The sequence below is a fragment of the Streptopelia decaocto genome, assembly GCF_964273445.1.
Source record: "Streptopelia decaocto genome assembly, chromosome: Z".
Lineage (NCBI taxonomy): Eukaryota > Metazoa > Chordata > Aves > Columbiformes > Columbidae > Streptopelia > Streptopelia decaocto.
The window spans coordinates 13,398,856-13,419,010 of record NC_138657.1 but is presented as its reverse complement, the minus strand read 5'-3'; the positions used below and the strand labels follow the sequence as shown (position 1 = coordinate 13,419,010).

The window sequence follows — 20,155 nt, the reverse complement described above, 5'->3', positions numbered from 1 at the left end:
AGTGGGCGACCGGTCATAAGTGGTGTTCCCCAGGGCTCAGTATTGGGGCCAGTTCTGTTTAATCTCTTTATCAACTATCTGAACAAGGGGATTGAGTGTACCCTCAGTAAATTTGCAGATGACACCAAATTGGGTGGGATTGTTGATCTGCTGGATGGCAGGAAGGCCATACAGAGTGATCTGGACCAGCTAGATCATTGGGTTGAGGCCAACTGTATGAGGTTTAACAAGGCCAAGTGCCAGGTCCTGCACTTAGGTCACAACGACCCACAACACATGTTTGGGGAAGAGTGGCTGGAAAGCTGCCTGGAAGAGAGGGATCTGGGGGTGCTGATTGACAGCTGGCTGAACATAAGCCAGCAGTGTGCCCAGGTGGCCAAAAAGGTCAACAGCATCCTGCCTTGTATCAGGAACAGTGTGGCCAGCAGGACTAGAGAAGTGATCATGTCACTGTACTTGGCGCTGGTGAGGTTGCACCTTGAATCCTGTGTTCAGTTTTGGGTTCCTCATCATAAGAACGACATTGAGGTACTAGAGAGAGTACAGAGAAGGCAACAAAGCTGGTGAGGGGTCTGGAGCACAAGTCTGATGAGGAGTGGCTGAGGGAACTGGGGCTGTTCAGCCTGAAGAAAAGGAGGCTGAGGAGAGACCTTATCGCTGTCTGCAACTACGTGAAAGGAGGTTGTAGCATGGAGGGTGTTGGTTTCTTCTCCCAAGTAGCAAGTGATAGGACAAGAGGAAATGGCCACAGGTTGCACCAAGGGAAGTTTAGATTGGATATTAGGAAAAAATTCTTCACAGAAAGGGCTGTCAGGCACTGGAACAGGCTGCCCAGGGAAGTTGTGGAGTCACTATCCCTGGAGGTGTTTAAAAGGCATTTAGACAAGGTTCTTAGAGACATGGTTTAGTGCTAGAGTTAGGTTATGGTTGGACTCAATGATCCTGAGGGTCTCCTCCAGCCTAAATGATTCTATGGTTTCAGTGCAGCTGGGTAGCTAGGCAATGTCTGGTGTTTCTGTGGTCTTTCTCCACCAGGCTGAACAGCTGAATTCCACTATATTGTTTTATCCCTTTCCCTTTTTCCCTACGTACTCCCTTATTTCAAAGCATGACATCAGTCATGATGATTCAAGATGCCAAACTAAAAACATAAATAAATAAATAAAATTGAAATGTGTTTGTGTGTCAGCTCAGAGCCTGAGCTCATTTTCATCTTCACTGTGTTCCACACTCTCTATTAATTTATTTGCAGATTTACAGCATCAGGCTTTATAGCCAGATGTATTCTCTGTCAGGGGAAAAAAATCTGCTTACACTGCAGCCTGTCACCACTTCTCTGATGCATTCACAAAAGACACCTGCAGAAATGTTGTTAGTCTCGTCAACTCATATGCAATGGGAGGTTACTCTCTCCTCTGTCTGAAGAAAATATGAAAAACTGAAAGGAAAAAAAATGAAGACAATGATCAATATCGCTACAATTGGTAGAAATATCTCTCTGCCAATAATACCACTGCAGCAATTACAAAGACTGATCTACTATTTCAAGAAAAAAGGATTTGTAATTCCTGCTAATATTTCTTTGCACATAACACGGTCATTTAAACATAGAATTCTCAAAGCAGCATCTAATGGGAAAATTATTGCAGCCACACCAAGTGTCTTACGCAAGGCCACGTGACAATTCAGTGACAAAATATAAACCTACCTCCCCATCCCTGAAGCCCACTTTTCCCACACCATCATCTGATATCAATGCACTTTTCTTACCATAGACCTTAGTATCTACATGAGTAGTTTGCATTCATATTCACTGTTCAAATGTAAGCGAAATGCATAAAAAGTGTTTACAAACTGTATAAATCTACATTTAGACAAGCAGTTAATAGTGAAATTACACTGACTTCAACATCTAGTCTTTGAATTCAGCAAACTAGAAGTATCAGCAACCTTTATAACTAGAGTTTAATTCTGCTGTTCCTCCAACCTCTTGTGCTATAATTACATAACTTCTGTGCGGTCATCTACTTTATTTGAGCTCTGCTTCTCAGAATTTGTTTCAAAAATCATTAACAAAACTAATTTAAAATGCAAATAACCCACACTTCAGTTGTTGTGCCCTGTTAAAGACTTCTTTATGGGTCCCTTCAAGCTGCTGAAGACACAGCTCATCACGGTACAGCTGAAGGGAGAGAGACTGCAGGAACAGAGCTGTGTCCTTACATCAGAGGGGTCTTTTCCTTCTTAGGTTGTAAATAAGTAAATGCCTCTTCCATGTAACTGACTACAGCGATTCTCATCCAAACTGGACTGAAGTAATGGGATGTGAAGGTGCTTACTGTACACCTGTAAAACTAAATGAAGTTCAAACAAGAGCATCTTTGCTGCTTTGCATACAGTATGTTTGGATGGTAACCTAATTCTGTCAACTTCCTACTTTAAGCTTAAAAGCCCCTGCATGAAACGATGCACCTGGCACCACGCACATTGCCCAGGTCCCTGCAGCTGGGGCTTCTCCCGGCTTTCTTCACAAGCTGCACCTGGTTTTGCTGCCAGCCCTGGAGCTGGCTTGTGTTGTCCACACCCGGGCTGCGCGCCCCGCTCCTCCCCGGTCACACCAGCACCGCCCGCGTCGCCGCCACAGCACCGACCCGCTCCCCTGCAGGCCGCGCCGCCCGCCGCCATTTTTCCTCCGCAGCCGCCCATGAGGTAACACCGCCTCCCCGCTGCCGTTGCCATCAGCCAGCACCGCCCTCGCCGGCAGCCCGCCGTCCCATCTCCCCGCCCGCCGATCTCACGGTAAAGCGCCGGCCGCCGGCACCGCCCGCCCCCGCCGAGGGGTGGGGGGAGAGGCCGCGCCTGCGCGGCAGCGCTGCTGAGGCCCGCGCTGTGTGGGCAGGCGGGAGGCCGGTGGCGCATGCGCGGGGCGGTGGCTGGTGCGCAGGTGAGGCGGGCGCGGGGCCGGGGCGGTGGGGCCGGGGGGGTGCTGAGTTTTGAGCCTCGGGGCTGTCCTCGTCGGGGAGGAAAGGAGCCGACCCTCCTCCTGGCTGGGCTCCCAACTGCCTTCCCGGGAGGTGGGTCCTTCCCGAAGTTCAGAGCAGACCTGGAGGGTGCTAGACGGGCCTGATCCAGGCTGGGAGCGCGGCGGTTTAGCCTCCGGGCTGTTGCGGCGTGTCCCGGTGCCTGGGCTGGCTCTCCTGGGAAGGCTGTGGTGGGATCAAATCTCTCGTCAGCCCAGGGGTGTAAGGAGGCAGAAGTGACCCACGCTTACTGTTGTCTTCCTTGGAAACCGTGTGGTCACACTGAGAGCCCCGGGCGGCCTCGGCTTCCCCGCTGCCATCCAGGCTGGTGCCCGCTGGCAGGCAGTGGCCTAGTGTTGTGCAGTCAGGCCTGAGAAAATAGGTGGAGAGAAAGGTGCTCTGTCCTCCTGCTGTGAGGAAATGCACCTGGACTGTCTCACCAGGCACACTCGTAAGGAAAAAAAAAAGTTATGATGCATGAAACGAAGCAGTGCCATAGGTGAAGCAGTGGCAGAGGTCCAGCAGGTTACAGCTGTGTCTATGAGATGAGAGTCGTCACTCCTCTGATGGGGGGTTATCCCCTGCTGTTATGTGGGGTGCTGCGGGCAGAGAGGAGAACAAAGCTGACTTCTGCTCATGTGAGGTTCTGCCAAGATAAAAGCATTTTAGGCTTTATAGTTTTCTATCTTTGGCTGAATTTGGTTTTTTGGTTTTTTGGTTTTTTTTTCTTTTAATGTGTTCATGTGACTCTAGCATAACTTTTAGGGAAGGTGAAACTTCTTGTTATCTTCTGCAGCTCCATTAAAATGGGGAAGTTGTAGAGTTGTTGGAAACTAGCTAGACAAAAAAGTTTAAGGAGTTGTGTCTACACAATATGAACAATTTTCCATCAATACACTATAAAGTATTGAGCATTTGTCCTGTATCACAACACGCTACATGTCACCATGATGTAAAGAATAGATTTTTCGTAGGTCAGTTTTCTTACACAAGTTGAATATTATGCGGGCTTGTCATACTCATATAGTGAGTAGAGGGTATTTGAGGTCTGACTAACTAATGTTTGTAAAGCATACCATTCATTATGTGGTAAGTATGCTTACTTCCTTCTTGAATTAAGTCTACAGTGAAATCTGAGGTGTAGAAGTCAGGTTGACTCTTGAACTGTTATTTAGTAGCAAGATACTAATGAGTGCTGCTCTAATTTTCTTCTTTTCTATGAAAACTTTTTGTAGGTAATGTAAGCATTTTGGTATATACATGAGAGAGGAAGCAGGCATGTCAGCTCTTTGCCCACCACCATCTCCTGCAGTTGCAAAAACAGAGATCTCTTTGAATGGCGAATCACCTTTGTTAGCTGCCACTTTTGCTTACTGGGACAATATTCTTGGCCCCCGAGTGCGGCATATCTGGGCCCCAAAGACAGAACAGGTACTTCTCAGTGATGGTGAAATAACTTTTCTTGCCAACCACACCCTGAATGGAGAAATACTTCGGAATGCAGAAAGCGGTGCAATAGATGTGAAGTTCTTCGTCTTGGCAGAAAAAAGGGTAATAATTGTGTCATTAATCTTTGATGGAAACTGGAATGGAGACAGAAGCACATATGGACTATCCATTATACTTCCACAAAGTGAACTTGGCTTCTACCTGCCGCTTCACAGAGTGTGCGTGGATAGGTTAACACATATTATAAGGAAAGGAAGAATATGGATGCATAAGGTAGGTTTATTGTTTATCACTAAAAACAGTTGTCCAGGTTGTCTTGAGCAAAAGCAAGAATTAAGATTCTGTGACACCTATTGTGTAGCAATCCAGACATGAAAAATCAAAGGAAGCTGACCTCTCTTACAAGTACACAATTTTAAAAGTTGAAAGTGGTCAATATGTTAGAAAATTCAAGGCTGGCATTTTAGCTACATAATTTATCCTGGTAATAGTATATAACCTTTACCAGGCTACCTCAGTGAAATAGATATCCTGTACAGTTTTTCATTTATCTTGTGTAAATTGTTGCTTTTAATTGTGTTAATTAGTGTATTTAAACTAGGCAGACCTGTAAATTTACTGTGTTTCAAATCATTGTTCTCGCTGTTGAGGTCCAGAAGGGAGAACTGATGCAATTAATGTTGTCATCACAGTTTTATTTAAAAAAAAAAAAAAAAAGAAAAAAAGATGTAAACGAACAGTTTGGCACATGTTAAATTGTGTAAAAGTGATGGGAGAACCATGAAAATACATCTGCTTTAGTCCAAATAGTTCTGCTTTCAAAATTCGAAAACACGCTAAATTCTTCTGAAGAATTTTAACTCTTGCCTTTTGGTACATTATGGATATTTCCTTATTAAGTGAAAATTGTTATGTATTTTTGTTTAAAATAAATATTCTAATAATAAAAGTTAAAATCTCTGTTGTCTTCATGGAGTACGAGTTGTCTTAGAGCAGTAGATTGCATGTCAGCTCTAATGTGTATGGTGACTCATGTTTGTCTGATAAAGTTTTTGTTCCTCTTCTATTTTGAGACCTCTAGTCAACATACTTTAAACTTCCTTTTTGAGAGCTCTTATCTGAACTAATTAAGATTCTAGAAATAATCAGCTGATGTTAATTTTTGTGGTGTTGTTTCCTTTTTGCTACATGAACAAATGCCATTGATTTTTGCTGTATTGCCTGGTCATGGCTGGCAGTGTATTCCATCACGTTGGCTCTTGGCATTTACATGGTTTATTTTTCAGAGGAAGGGTAGGACATAAAGTTCATTTTCAATATAGTAGAAACATAAATATTTCATTCCTAATCTAATCTTGTGAAAGTCTGTTGGATGTTAGTGCTTTTGACGTAGGTGAATGCTGTCTCATGTTGTTGATTATGTTGGTTCTCTGTCATTTATTGTCCTCTGTACTGACTTGTAATATAAGTGGTCAAATAAGAATTGACCATCATTCTTAACTATACTACATCTTCTCTCTTTTTGGACATTGATCCATAGCTGTATGTTTCCACAGTAGAAATTGCATTCAAGTGGCCTTGAGAATGACCAAAAACATGTTTTCTTCTAGTTTCCTCAGAAATTAGTTATTAAGTTCTTCATTCTTTTTCAGATGTTCTTGAACCAGATAGGTCAACTGGGTTAGCTGAGACAGTGATATATTGTGAAAAAGACATCTGTTGTCGTTCTCTTCTTGGTTTTGTTGGGTTTTTGGTTTTTTTGAGGAAGATCAAAGATCCTCACATATATCCACAGCTGTACAGACTTTACCTTAGAAGAGAGAAAGCTGCTTTGAAAATGTAGAATAAAATTTAGGCATGAGTTGTATAATGATGATACTGAATTAAAAGAGGCTTATTTGGTAGTTTGCATTTTGGGGCAGTTCAACACCTATGCCTACAGCAGGGAAAAAAATGTTAAAGTCATATGTGAAAAGAACTATCAGTTCTGGAATTTCTCATGGATGTCATTATCAGCTCTTATGAGTTCTGTGTAGAGCCAGACAATTCCAGGTAGGCTTTAGAAGAGAAGAAACCTGAACTGAAGGACTAGGAGAAACATGGAACGGTATTCAGCTTGGCAAGGAAAGACAAGAAACTCTAAGCAAGTTGTCTACATGGGATTAGAAACCCCTTTTATCTATTTCAATTTTATGTTCCAGAGGTTTGTCTAAGACTTTTGAGCAGTTGTATTTCTAAAAAGAAGTGGCTTATACCATTTATTGAGCTTTATCTTAATGAAGACTGACTTCTTTTAAAGCAAAGGATATTAATTGTCAAGGATGTCTTACTTCACTGACACTGAACTCAAGGATGGAGGTGCCCCAAAGGAATCTGCCTCATTCCAGGATTGTTTTTCACAGATGCTTCTTTTAGATGGTTAGACAAGATTTATTACTGTTTTGGGACAAGTTATTGTGGCTTGTTCCCTATTCATCTGCTCAAAAAAAATTATGTAAACTTTTCTTCCACTTGATCAGCTTTATAGGTCGGTCACAGGAAACTAATGAGTAATCAATAAAAATGCAATAACCTGTCAGCATCTAGCAAAAGATATTATTAGTTCTTGCAGCATTTTCTATTTTTTGTGTATTAATTGTTCCAGTGATTAATACAGAATTATCTTTGTGAATAATAACTTGATTCTGTTGTAAGTTGCATTTTGAATGCCATTTGCTACTCAACTATTGCTGAGTCTGTTTTGAGAATTTTGTCCACTCTCTTGTACACTGTGTTTTGTGTGTTTTGAAGTCTCATGTCTCCTGCACAATGTTTTGAAGACTTGTCAGTGTCTCAAGATGTGGAAAAAAAATAATCTTGTTTTTCCTGCTCTCCCCAAACAAATTATTTTTTTCTCATTCTGAAGATCTCATTTTTCTCTTGCTACATCAGGAACCATCAATCTGTATCTTATCCATTTGAAAATAAACATCCATACATAGAGTGGAATGCTGCACCATAATCTGATCATTTGGCATTTTCCTGATCTGTAATGAAGCAACATAATGTTTTGTCGTTGTCATCACACCCTCCCTTTCCTGCTACTCCTGCCCAAGCATGTGAGAGATTTGGTGGGGCACAGAGCAGGGAGCATTGATTTGTTTAAAATGGCATAAATTCCTGCTAATGTCAACTCTGTAAAAGAAAAAAGACTTGAACATCGAAATTTGAATCTCAGAAGCATGACTCCACAGGGAAGAAACTGTACCATTTGACTGTTGTGTGCATACATATATAAACAAATACCAGAGCATTTATATTAACTGCTTCTCTTGCTCAGGAGAGGCAAGAACATTTCCAGAAGATTGTCTTGGAAGGCACGGAGAGAATGGAGGATCAGGTAAGGGCCGTCTGGTGGATGTGTCTGATACACCATCACAAAACTATTTGACTGCATCTGGTGACTGTAGAAGTTGGTGCTGCTTCTTATTTTTGGGATCCAGGAAGATACTTTGGACTGACTGATGACCTGCCATGCACAGGAGGCAATATTTCTGAAGATAGGATGATCGAAGCTGCGGACAAGTTGAAGGAAAATATATTTCATCACTTTATGGGTAAAGTGGAAATCTATGAAGAGTATTACCTTTCAGAAAAGGAAAGTCGTTTACTTGAACTTGAAGCTCTGTAAACATAGTAGCTTCCATAGATTCATGCTTGCCTCCTGTCAAGGATGGGTTTTCGCTAGGTCGTTATCTTTTTGAGTTACAGAGACATGTGGAGTCTGTCATGTTGGAATGTGGTTGGAGACATAATGGATAAGACTGTGAAAAGAATTTGATTTCTGTAACTGTAAATGTGAAATTGTAGCTTCAGTTTCTTGTGATAGATAAATAATTTTGTATGTTAATAACTAATATGCCTGTGTTTGTTTTCCTATCTTTGTTAAAACTTCGGACTTGGATCTAAAATGCTTAATAGTAATTGCACCAAATAAGGTATGGTCAAATCACCTCACTCCAAATACATCATGTGGAGGCCAATCAAACTGATTGTGAAAATTAGCATAGGACCCTGGAAATACATTTTAGACATGATGTTGAGAAACAAAATGTATGTATACACGTCATAATTATCAGCAAAGCCCAAGAACCCTTTGTGTCAATTTCGGCTCATACCACACTTCCAAACAATCAGAAGGTAAAGATGTTGTGCATCCCATGTTGCAAGTTCATGTTAGTAGTAACTTCTGATATTGCACAATGTGCTTTTACTTCAAGCCTTTTATTTATTGTGCAGGGCCAGAGCATCATTCCAATGCTGACAGGAGAAGTTATTCCTGTAATGGAACTCCTTTCATCTATGAAATCACACAGTGTTCCAGAAGAAATAGATGTAAGTCCTTGTGTTCTTTGCATTCTGAATAAAAAAGCGGCTTTGGCACTCTGGTTTGGCACTCTCTTCTTGGCAGACAAAACCCCACAGTTGTCATAATTCTTGTACGCTCCAGTTGTTTCACATGAAGTTCTGCTAAATGGTGTAGGGAGTAGTTTAACACAACTGTTTTGCTTTGGTAAATATAACAGTACTAGCAGTGGGTGTTATGGTCAGCACTTAGCAAAATTGACCATGTAGGATGATACTGTTTTTAAGAGTGGAGTGGAAAGGCTGTTTGATGCACAACAAAATGAAGGGAGAGGTAAATGGTTTTAATATTGATAGCTGTTTCAGCTTGGTTTAGTGTTCCCATGGAAGAAATAGAAGTGATTTCACATGCACTAATTTAAAGTATTCTGTACAAGGTTGTAGGAAAAAAAAGCACTGGGAGGAATCTGACTTGTGACTGATGAAGAACATTTAATAATCAAGTGACTTTCTTATTTTCAAAATGCTTTGATTGCAATCAGAATGTCTTTTTAAGGTTGTACTTTTTTGGACAGTCTTGCAACTTGGCTTAAATAGTTCTCAAACATTTTCCACCTAACATTAAAACCAAAAATCAATTAATTTGAAGGTGCTGCAGATCCTTGTCTAACCTTTGTTTTTATTTACTTGCATTTCAGATAAGTGACACAGTGCTAAATGATGATGACATTGGAGATAGTTGCCATGAAGGCTTTCTCCTCAAGTATGAATTTCAGTTTTGATTTATGCTGTAGTAAAATGGTTTAAACTTGTGTGTGCATATATATATATATATCTGTGTATTTGTGCACGTGAACATGTATTAGATTAGTTTTCTTTATAGGAGGGAGGAGAATTATGTATAATTTGACTTTTTGAGATTGTTGTCTATAAAGTGCTGTGGAAGGCACTATCTTTAGAAGAATGGCTCTGGACAAATAGCTGCATCTGTATAGACTGTGTTGTCACAGAGTCATTTGCTTGATAAGAATTCCTATAAAATATAATTTTTTTATATTGATGTTTAATTTTATGAGAACATAAGTCAAAGTCTTACTTTTTATGAAATGGGTTGTGTTTACTCCATGAACTATGAATAACAGTCATTAAAGGTATGGCATATAGAAAGCTTATAATTAAATTGTGTATTTATCTTTTTTTCCTCTTTTTAATGTGTAAGTGGAAGTAGTTGAACTTGAATACAACTTGATCACTTCCTGTGGGAAAGCATATTTCATAGATTTTAATTTATGTTCTGTTACTTTCCAGAACTTCTCTGGTGTAACTGCATTTATTTACATAGTGCTTAGTGCCATTTATTTATATAGTGTCACATACATTTTCAGTACTAGAGGATCCATGTGTTAAATTAACTAATTCTTCACAGTATTGTAGTATTTAGATCCACAGAGAATTTGAGAAATAATGAAGTGAATATCATGGAATGCATTATTGTAAACAACTAGACCATTGATGATGAGCTATTCTCATGCCAGATGGAGATTTATTGGGCAGATAGTATACTGTAGGGTCGCAGTTATCTCTTCTCGGTACTTGTCCCTGGAAATTTTGTCCTGAAAAGAATATAAAGGGTCCAAATATCTGCTTTCTAGCTTACCACCAAAGCTTATCAGCTCATCTAGGTTCAGATTTCAAGTATTAGATATAATCTTGTATGGATTTACATGTCATTGAATAAACATTGGATTAAACTAAAAAACCTGCTGTATCAACAATACCAACCCCAAAAATAAGCAGTCGTATTTTCTTAGTAACTTCTAAATGAAACTGACCCTCTTATTTCTGCCCCAAAGGAAGAATTTTTAAGTGTACAGATAACCTTAAATTTAGGTCTTAGAATATAATTGATAAGATAAATCGTAGCACGTCCATATAAAGTCTACCTGTAAGATTTTGCAGTCAGAGCATAGCTATTAGTCTTTATTAGAGGTGTTTATTAGAACTGGTTAATCACATACAATACCTCCTTCTGTAAGACAGCGTAAATGTACTTTTGTATATTCAGAGATATTGAAGAAAAATTTTAACAGTGTCTAGACATTCTAGAGTATCTAGACTCTCTGAAGCTGTGGGCCAGATGCTGGTTTGAGAAAGTGCAGAGAGAAAGGGAGGATGAGGATATGAAACCTCAACAGGATTCTTAAGGACAAGTTATCAAGAGTTGTCGAGGTTCGTGTAGGTGTATTTACTGCAGCCTCTAAACTTAACATAAACTAAATCAGATCTGTGCTGCTGGCAACTCACAGGACAAGGTCACTCAGCTTCCAGCATGCCTGTGTGTATTGTGAGGGACTCAAGCTTGTGATGTGCTCTTGCCCACTGAGTTATCAAGAGCAGAACAGTTTTCCTGCCAAGTCTCCCAAAACTGATCCACAGTTTCAAAAAATGAGGACAACCATAGAACTGATCTTCTTTCAAGATGCTTTCAAATCCTTCGTTTTTAATATGTCTTCTGTTACTTTAGATGAATCATTTTGTACAGATTCTGTAATACAGTTAGAGTGTAGCAGTAGACAGTTTTTATTTGCTCTGTAACTGCTGTGTGGAGGTTCTGAGTGACAGCCTTTTTATTCACCAAAATGAAAATGTAGATACTGCTGAACTTCTGGATTTCAGTAGTAACCTACACAACTGTGTGAGGTCCTATGGGTACAGGCCTTAAAGATACGGGCATGTATTTATACTAGGAGCACTTCATTCTTCTTGTGAGGATGATAATTGTGTTATCTGAAAAGACTGATTAAATGCATTAACCGATGTTTGCTTTTCATTTACAGTGCAATTAGTTCACACCTACAGACCTGTGGTTGTTCTGTAGTTGTAGGAAGCAGTGCAGAAAAAGTTAATAAGGTAATGCACTTTCTAATAAACCAAACTTAAATACTGATTATTAGGAGTGTTATTGTGTTATTTGGAACAAGGTTTATCTGTAAACATACTTGAGGTTGAAAAAGGATGGAATATTGTTGTCTGGTTATCTTACCTCAGCTGATTGATCTAGCAGTTGATAATTCTGCCTGAAAATTGTCTTATCAGTTGTATTCTGGCAATTATAAGAAAACTACTGTATTTAATTTAATTGATACAGTATATAAATGAGTAGTAAATGCATCTGAACTTTTAAAATTGGATTTGTTAGCTAAAATGTACAAATTTAAAAGATCTGAACTGTCTTGCGCAGTTCAAGCTCTGTCAATTGGTATTTTCATGTACTCTTAAGAAATCTGTATCTGTGCAGTTTATTTTACACTGCGGAGTAAATGTACTTCTGTATCATGAACTGTGTGTTTTGTGGAACCTCAAAGCTGTTGAGTCTCTAGTCACACATGTTGAAACAGGTGATCTTACTAGAACCTTAGACAATTCCATCACTTTTTTTCTTCATAGCTGTGTTTGTGTTGACTTCATCTTCAGTTGGTTTAAAACTTAAGTAGTGTACAGTTTAACTGGTAGATCTTAAATTAGGTTTGTCTCAGCTTTCCAAAAGAACCAGAAAGAGGCGAAATACAGATATAAACCCCTAAAACTGAGTCGTAAAACAATAGAACACTCATACTTGCCGGAGCACAGCAGTAGGGGTGATGTTTAGGAGCTTTCAGGTCTAGAAACAATAAGCAGTAGTAGCTGTACATCTTAATGGGGGAGAGTACATAGTGTACATCGTTATGGCGTATTTGGGAGGAAAAAAGTCACTCTTAGAAGCTATCATTTCAGAACAAGAAAACAATTACATTTTTGTGGTAGACATTTTTTCCTCCTGCTGTTATTATTTTTAACTTTCTTGTAACTTATAAAATACTTAATTTGAACCACTATCACCTGCACTGCTTTTCCTCTGATATTTTGCTGTAATTGGAGAGTTTGTTGATGCTTATTTTAAGCTTACTAATATATGAAAGGAAAACCAAAAGGCAAATAAAAAAATCAATTTCCTTATTCAGCATTCTCAAAGTATTTTTTTGTATACAGCTTTTTTATTATATCAGAGTGTTAGTTTCAGATTAATTGAAAGCAATTCCTGCAAGAGATACACTTGTGTTTACTGTCCATTGAAATATTTCTTAAAGGATATTTTTTTTAGTGTGGTGCAATGTATCAGTGTTTTTGATTCAGAGACATTTCCCTTTGACTTGCATTTAATTAGGGTGTTCCTCCATCCCTTCTAATAAAAACACTGATGTTAGTTTTCAGTTAGAATATTCAGAGACAATTAAGTAAATGTTGTTTTCGTTGAGAGAAAATGTATTTCACTAAATCAATTGCCTCTCTACTCTCATAGCTGAGTCCTTTAAGAAACCTCTTTGACTCAGACACTATAGGAAAAGAGCAGTCTAGAAGAAGTCATCTCGAGATACATCCAGGGTAGATTTCATAAATTCTATACAGGTTCCTATGAGCAGTGTGCGCTCTGTGTCATGGTAAATTGTTCTGAAGTAATTGCTTTCTTTATGGCATACTCTAGCTTTCTTTAAAGTGGAAAAACAAAACAAAACAAAAAACACCAAAACCAACAACAATGACAAAACCCCAACTATTATATCTTGCTGAAGTGGTGAAAAGGATTAGTCAGAATCTAGGTTGTCATTGTTTTAGGTACTGCATAAATAAATGCATTTTGCAAGGATAGAGCCTTCTCAAATACTTTACAGACACAGGGCGCCAGAGATAAAGACTGAAAGATGAGCAGAATGGAATAACCTGCTTGCATTTAGAGATGATTACACATAGCTGTTGCAGCACAGGAGTTTGAAAATGGATAATGAAGTACCTTTGTTGCTTTTAATGGAGAGTTTGAGGAAATTACTGAGGAAATAAGCATGGATACTCTTAGGAAATTGACTGTGCCTGATTGGAGACAATAGCTGCTGTTTCAATATGGAATGAATAAAATAAGAGGCTTAAAGCACTGGGAAAGTAATCACAGTAACTCATGTTTATGAGTTTATTCTATGTTTATGTAATAGGAAGAGAGCAGAAGGCAAAAGTGATTCGTTCTGTAGAGTTGGCCAAAAAACAAGCTTTGCCAAAAAGCATTGGATTTTTTTCTTCACTTGTCAAACAGTTGGAGTAGTATGTTTACAGCTTAATAATTGAAGCATGTCCGTATTCTGTGACCTTGGTAAAGTTTTGGCTTTTCTAATAAGCACGATGAACCTTTTCGTTCATCATTTGAAATTCCTAATATATTCTAGTCGGAAATTGCATTTGAAGATCAGTTCATTCCTTACACTTTCATGTTTTTCAAAACTGTTCTTTTAATGCAGATTGTGAGAACATTGTGCTTGTTCCTTACGCCATCAGAGCGGAAGTGTTCCAGGCTCTGTAGAAATGAGTCGTCTTTCAAATACGAGTCAGGACTTTTTGTTCAAGGCTTACTCAAAGTAAGTACGCTTAGGAAAGTTCTGTTCTCCTCTAGTTTAAGAACATCCTTTAATGCATGTGTATGTGTGTGTAGATGATGCAATACTGTAATTAATACACAGGTTATCTCAGTACCTGTTTTCACTGTTATACTAAGGGAATCATCCAGTCTGAAGGACTTTTTACTGGGCTACAACCACCAGTTCTCTCAAACAAAACATGTCTAAATAAATGGGTTTTAAAATTTAGCCATAGTGCTTTAATATTGTTTTGTTCCAGTACAGATTTGTTTTTTTAAAAAAAGTAACTAGAAGAATAATTTTTTCACTAAAACAGGATGCAACAGGAAGCTTTGTGTTGCCCTTCCGTCAAGTAATGTATGCCCCGTATCCTACTACACATATAGATGTAGATGTCAATACAGTGAAGCAGATGCCCCCTTGTCATGAACACATCTATAACCAACGACGATACATGAGATCCGAGCTGACAGCGTTTTGGAGAGCTAATTCAGATGAAGAAATGTCTCAAGACCATATTATACACACAGATGAGAGTTTCACACCTGATTTGTATGTACTCCTCTCTCACATCTCTCAAAGTTATTTGATTTGGGACAACCGAGCAAAGTAGATTATACTAAAAGGGTATTGTATAATAAAGTACATGAGGGTTTTTTTGCATTGAAGAAGCTCCTTTGGCTCTGGTAGTTGCATTTCTTTTGGAGGAATTTACCTCTTCCATCAGTAGTTTTGTTGCATTAAACATTCCTGAAATTCATTTACAGTGAAACTTCTGACCATGTTATGTTAAAGTTTGTTGACTGTTTAATTAGGGGTATAACAGAGCTAAGTGTATTTGACACAGCTCAATGGCTTTCCTGGGTTTAGTTCATTTCATCTGAAAGTTTTGCTTTAAAATTCTGCATTGGCTTTAAAAATAGCAAGATTATAAATCACTAAAATTTTGAATTAACTTTTAATTTCTACCAGATCGTAAACAGTAATGCTATTGCTGTGCACAACTGCTGGACAGTTAGTGCTCCTTGATGGCATTACCTCACATGTTTGTTTGCTTTCTTTTCTATAGAAATGTCTTTCAAGATATCCTGCATCGAGACACATTAGTAAAAGCCTTCCTGGATCAGGTAATCATTGCTTTTTCAGAAAGAACAAAAGCCAAAGTTCAGTACTTTGAACCCTAGTAACAGATAATTTAATATGAATAGCTAGTTGGTTGGCTTAGTAGCTCTTATTCATGCTAGTGCTATGATTCTACTCTGCATAACTAAAAAAAAAAAATACTTGTTTGCAGTATTAGTATAATACTGAAACTCCTATTTATGGAAAACAATCCACATTTTCTGTTGCTTTGCAACACAGTCTACAGTTACAGCACTGAGAAAGCTACCTGACTGGTTTTAATTTCACATCATTTAAAATGGGAAAATAATACTCCATCCAAACAGAATTCTAAACCAGCTTAATGTATTGCATCTGAGCAAGTAGGAAAGGTTGAGTATATCTACAAATCTGCTGTTAACATGCCTGCTTTGTTGTAATTAAGGATATGTTATGTGTGTATGCAGTGTTTCTTTATATTCCACATTCTTAAAATTATTATTTAATTTCCATGTCTACTTAGTTTTCTGGTGTATTTTTAACAGATCTTTCATCTGAAGCCTGGCTTGTCTCTGAGGAGTACTTTCCTTGCACAATTTCTTCTAGTCCTTCACAGAAAAGCCTTAACTTTAATAAAATACATAGAGGATGACACGTAAGTGAACAGATAATGGAAAGCAGCCTTTGAGAAACTTCCTTTGTTCTTTTTTACAACGCCCTTTTTTATTTTCTTGCAGGCAAAAAGGAAAAAAACCTTTTAAGTCTCTTCGTAGCTTGAAGACAGATCTTGACTTAACAGCAGAGGGCGATCTTAACATAATAATGGCTTTGGCTGAGAAGATAAAACCAGGTCTACATTCCTTTATCTTTGGGAGGCCGTTCTACACTAGTGTACAAGAACGTGATATGCTCATGACATTTTAAAGTTCTCCACTGCTAACATGTAATATTGCCGTCTTGCGTGGCACGAAAATAAATCTGTCCACGTGACCACCACACTTGTGGCAATTATTGACTTGATTTGAAGATGGAGCATTAGGAACATGGTAACACTACAGTCTGTCAACAGCAGGAGGGGGTATTGTTAGAGGGCATATCAACTTAGCTAGACAAGCATGATTTTAATGAATCAATTTCTTTGTGTGTGGGGGGAATTTGTTTGGTTTTTTTCTTTTAACGGTAAATGTTACCAGAGTTTCTTTTACCATATGGGCTGTAAATTTGAACATGTTGTGGTGTACGATAAAGGGAAGTGTTTTAATTTTCTTTACCCAGAGACTTCCTTCAGGTGTGTGTCGGTTTTCCCCTGTTCTCTGCTTTGTCAGTATTTTTAGTGTTTCCACAGAAAACAATACATATGTCCTCTCTAATCGTGGAGGTTGTGGAATGGGAGCCTTCCAAGAGTTTCAAAGCGTTTTTTAACGTGTTTGTTCTTATGTATGTGGTACAAATCTGAAATAATCTTCCCTCCTCTCCCTTTTTAACACTACAGGCTCCTTCATTTAGAGCATTTAAAGGTTTTTGGAATTTTTAATATACTACAAAGTGCTATTCTTGTGTGCAAACTGTTGACTATTAGCAGCTTAAATAACAGCACTCTGCACGTGGGAACTGGGTCATTATTTAAGCAGCTTTGTGTATGTAAGTGCCAACCAGGATACTCTGTCACAGATTGCTGAGCCATCCTGCCATGAAGTGTTCAGTGATCCAGCATAACCAAGCTCTTTTCGAAACACAAACCAGAAAACTTGTGTCATTCAGCAGCAGTTGTCAGTCTTTCTGTCTACTGTAAACTGCTGCTAATTCTTCCATTGTCAGATAGAATAAGGTTCAGATTAAAGTATTAGACCTTCTCAAAAAAACACCAAGGTAATAGCCAAACTAAAAGACAAAACAGTATTATTTTTTTTTACATTGCCATTATTACTTATGGTAATCCTTAATTCAGAGATGAGCAAGCCTATGAACTAATATGATTAGTATTTTACTAAGTGAATTCTAGTCAATAATCTTGTTAATCTTCTTAGTTCATTTTAGCACATCTCCAGCTTTGCTTTGCTTGAAAATAAATGCACATCTTTTATTTGTATGCCTCAGCCCTTCTTTCTCGGTAGCATGTAGAGTGATGTGGTGTCAGGTTAATCCAGAGCTATTTTTTTTGAAGTTTGACACATTTTTGTGAATGAACATCATCAGCGTTACCTGGTTGAATAAGTAATGACATTTTGTGGAGCCATTTTTTGATGTACCTGTATGTAGGAGGCTGGCAATGAGCCCAGCTCTTCATCAAAAGATGTGAGAATTAGGCTGAGTTACTTGTGCTGAGTTGCTGTTTGTCTTCCTACCATTATTATTTCTTTCTGTGTTTTAAAAAAGAGCCTGATTCTGCTAAGTTTTAACTTTCCTGTCTAAGATTGTGAAAAAAATGTAATGAACACTGCTGAAACTTCTAATGTAGAAGTTATGTTGATGTCTAAAGAGCTTTATATGTGCTGCTGACATGAATTACTTCAGCTTGATAGGCATTGGAAACTTAACGTTGACACTAGTAACAGTAAAGCTCTGATTGTTTACTGAAGATACTGTCACTTTTTTAAATTACTAAAACCTGGAAACTTTCTCAATTGCTACTTTTATTGCACAATTGTCACAAGTGCAGAATGTATTGTGAAGTAAATTATTAAATGCATCTGCATGTTGTGTTGTAAACCTTGCTCAGGAATCAAAGTATTCTAATAAAATTCATGCACACTTTTGACTTTAATTACTGCTGATTTTTTTCATAGCATTTATGTTCTGTATCTGACATAATAATTGTTTATCATTTGAAATAAAAAGAATCCTTTTTCCTTCTTATTAAATTAGAAATTATGCTGAGATGATGAATCACAGACTGTCATTGATAGAAAGTCATATGTTATTTAATTCTTCTGTTTCTGTTAAGGACTTATGCATTTCTAGCTGAGACAGATGTGACTTGCTGTGCTTCTGATTTGCTCAAATAAGAATTTAACCTTAACTTTTGGAAAGTTTTAACTCCATATGTGAGAATTCAGAAATGTTTTAAGAGTTCACTTCTATTTAACTGTCAGTGAATACATTTCTTCAGGAATTTAATTCCTTGCAGTTAAAAGAATAGGGCCAGTTTATTTCTTCCAGTGGGATTTGAAAGGGGAGTAGTGGTTTACAGCATTTTTCCTGAACATGATTCCCAGTCTTTACACACCTATGAAGGCAGCACAGAAAGACATCTACTAGAATGTCTTGTTTGTTAAGACTGCAGAGGATATTCCCAGTCTATATATCAATACGTGCTAATGTCAGATTTATTCCAGAGCAAAATGAGTATTTTGATAACATACTCACCCCCTAAGCTGTCAGTATGATACACCAATACAGAGTGCCAGGACATCTACACTCCATTGGCTACTGGGAAAAGGTGTTAGAAAGATTTTGTATTCTCAGATCTGTGAAGACAAAGCAAAGTGGTCCAAAATATGAGGGCTATCTCATACAGGCATGTTCCTCACCTCTATTGTCTAATCAGAGCCTACAAAGAACATACTTAGTCCTCTCTTCAACAGTAAAGAAGTTTGTGCATTGCTATGCACGGTAGGTTTTGCACATGAAGAGAACATGGTTCGTTTTCCTCTGTCCTGACTTGAAGTGACACATTGTTATGCCTCCTGCTTGGGCAAAGCACCAAGGAAACACCATAGTAACATGTCCTTATTTACAAGGTTCTCCATGTGACAATTATCTCACTTGTCAAAGCCATGCTGTTCATACGTGTGTCCAGAGGTTTCAAACGTAAAAGATTTCAGTTAAAGTTCAGAAGTAAGAAAAAGGACACCATCCTGACAATGACCATTGAGTAAGTTTGAATTCAGTTCTAACTAAAATCATAGAGCTACCCCGCAAGAACTTTCAATCTTCAATTAGCGCAGGGCAGCTTTTCATAGCAAAAGATCAGTGGAAAGAGAAATTTCTGCTTAAACAGCATGGAATGACAAATGGCAATTCTTTTTTCGTTCCTGTATTTATTGTTGTGTAGATGCAGGGAGGTATCTGACAACTGGAAAAGGGCCAAATGACAATCTGGGGAACTTCAAGCTGACCAGTTTCACTCAGGTGCCCGGGAAAATCATGGCATGTGTCTTCTTGGAGCATGTCTCTCCACATGAGGGAGAAGAACGTCATGGGGAACTGTCAGTATGGCTTAATTGAGAGTGAATAATGTTTCACCCACCTCATTGCTTTCAGTGATAAAACGACTGGCTTTTTTCACAAGTGGAAAATGGGATATAATTTATGTTGATGGCCACCTTCCATCAACGTTGCTCGTGGCATCGTCTGGTCAGTTCTGGGTATCACCAATGGCACAGATAAAAGCAGGGGCTGATTAAAGTCTACTGCAAGAGCACAGGTGTGCAACAGCCTAAAACTGGCTCTGCATTCACTGGTGAAAGTGTGGGTGTACTAATATATGAATCCCAGAAAGAGAAGTTTAGATATCAGGAATATGGTATCTATAAGGTCTAGCACACCTGTTAAAATATATGGCAGCATATCCATTACTTGAAACGTGAGGGTTAAGCAGGACTTTTTGTAGAAACTTCTATCTGTAGCAAGGAAGCAAAGACAGTTAAGAAAGAGGAATATAGACATATAAGCAAGGGTAATTAGATAAAATAACATCACATTTTTGGCTGAGTGTCAAAGTAATAGCTTGATGCTGTGAAGCAGTGATATATCAAAGGCAAACATCTGAAGCTTCATCCCCAACCTGTATCTAACAAT

The 20,155-nt window shown here is 38.4% G+C and overlaps 1 protein-coding gene across 4 annotated transcripts; it reads left to right on the top strand.

The window, feature by feature from the left end:
* Positions 1 to 2,893: 2,893 nt before the first annotated feature.
* On the top strand, positions 2,894 to 18,199 carry C9orf72 (C9orf72-SMCR8 complex subunit). Of its 4 annotated transcripts, none has more exons than XM_082075884.1 (11): positions 2,894 to 2,944; positions 4,256 to 4,742; positions 7,789 to 7,848; positions 8,748 to 8,843; positions 9,512 to 9,576; positions 11,651 to 11,723; positions 14,138 to 14,254; positions 14,571 to 14,806; positions 15,324 to 15,381; positions 15,901 to 16,010; positions 16,093 to 18,199. In XM_082075884.1, exons 2-11 carry the CDS (start codon positions 4,281 to 4,283, stop codon positions 16,277 to 16,279), a joined length of 1,464 nt encoding a protein of 487 aa, XP_081932010.1. In that variant the 5' UTR covers positions 2,894 to 2,944; positions 4,256 to 4,280; the 3' UTR covers positions 16,280 to 18,199. The 4 variants fall into 4 exon arrangements, with proteins under 4 accessions (XP_081932010.1, XP_081932012.1, XP_081932013.1 ...); XM_082075885.1 differs by lacking the exon at positions 2,894 to 2,944 and adding an exon at positions 2,972 to 3,074; XM_082075886.1 differs by lacking the exon at positions 7,789 to 7,848.
* Positions 18,200 to 20,155: the final 1,956 nt, after the last annotated feature.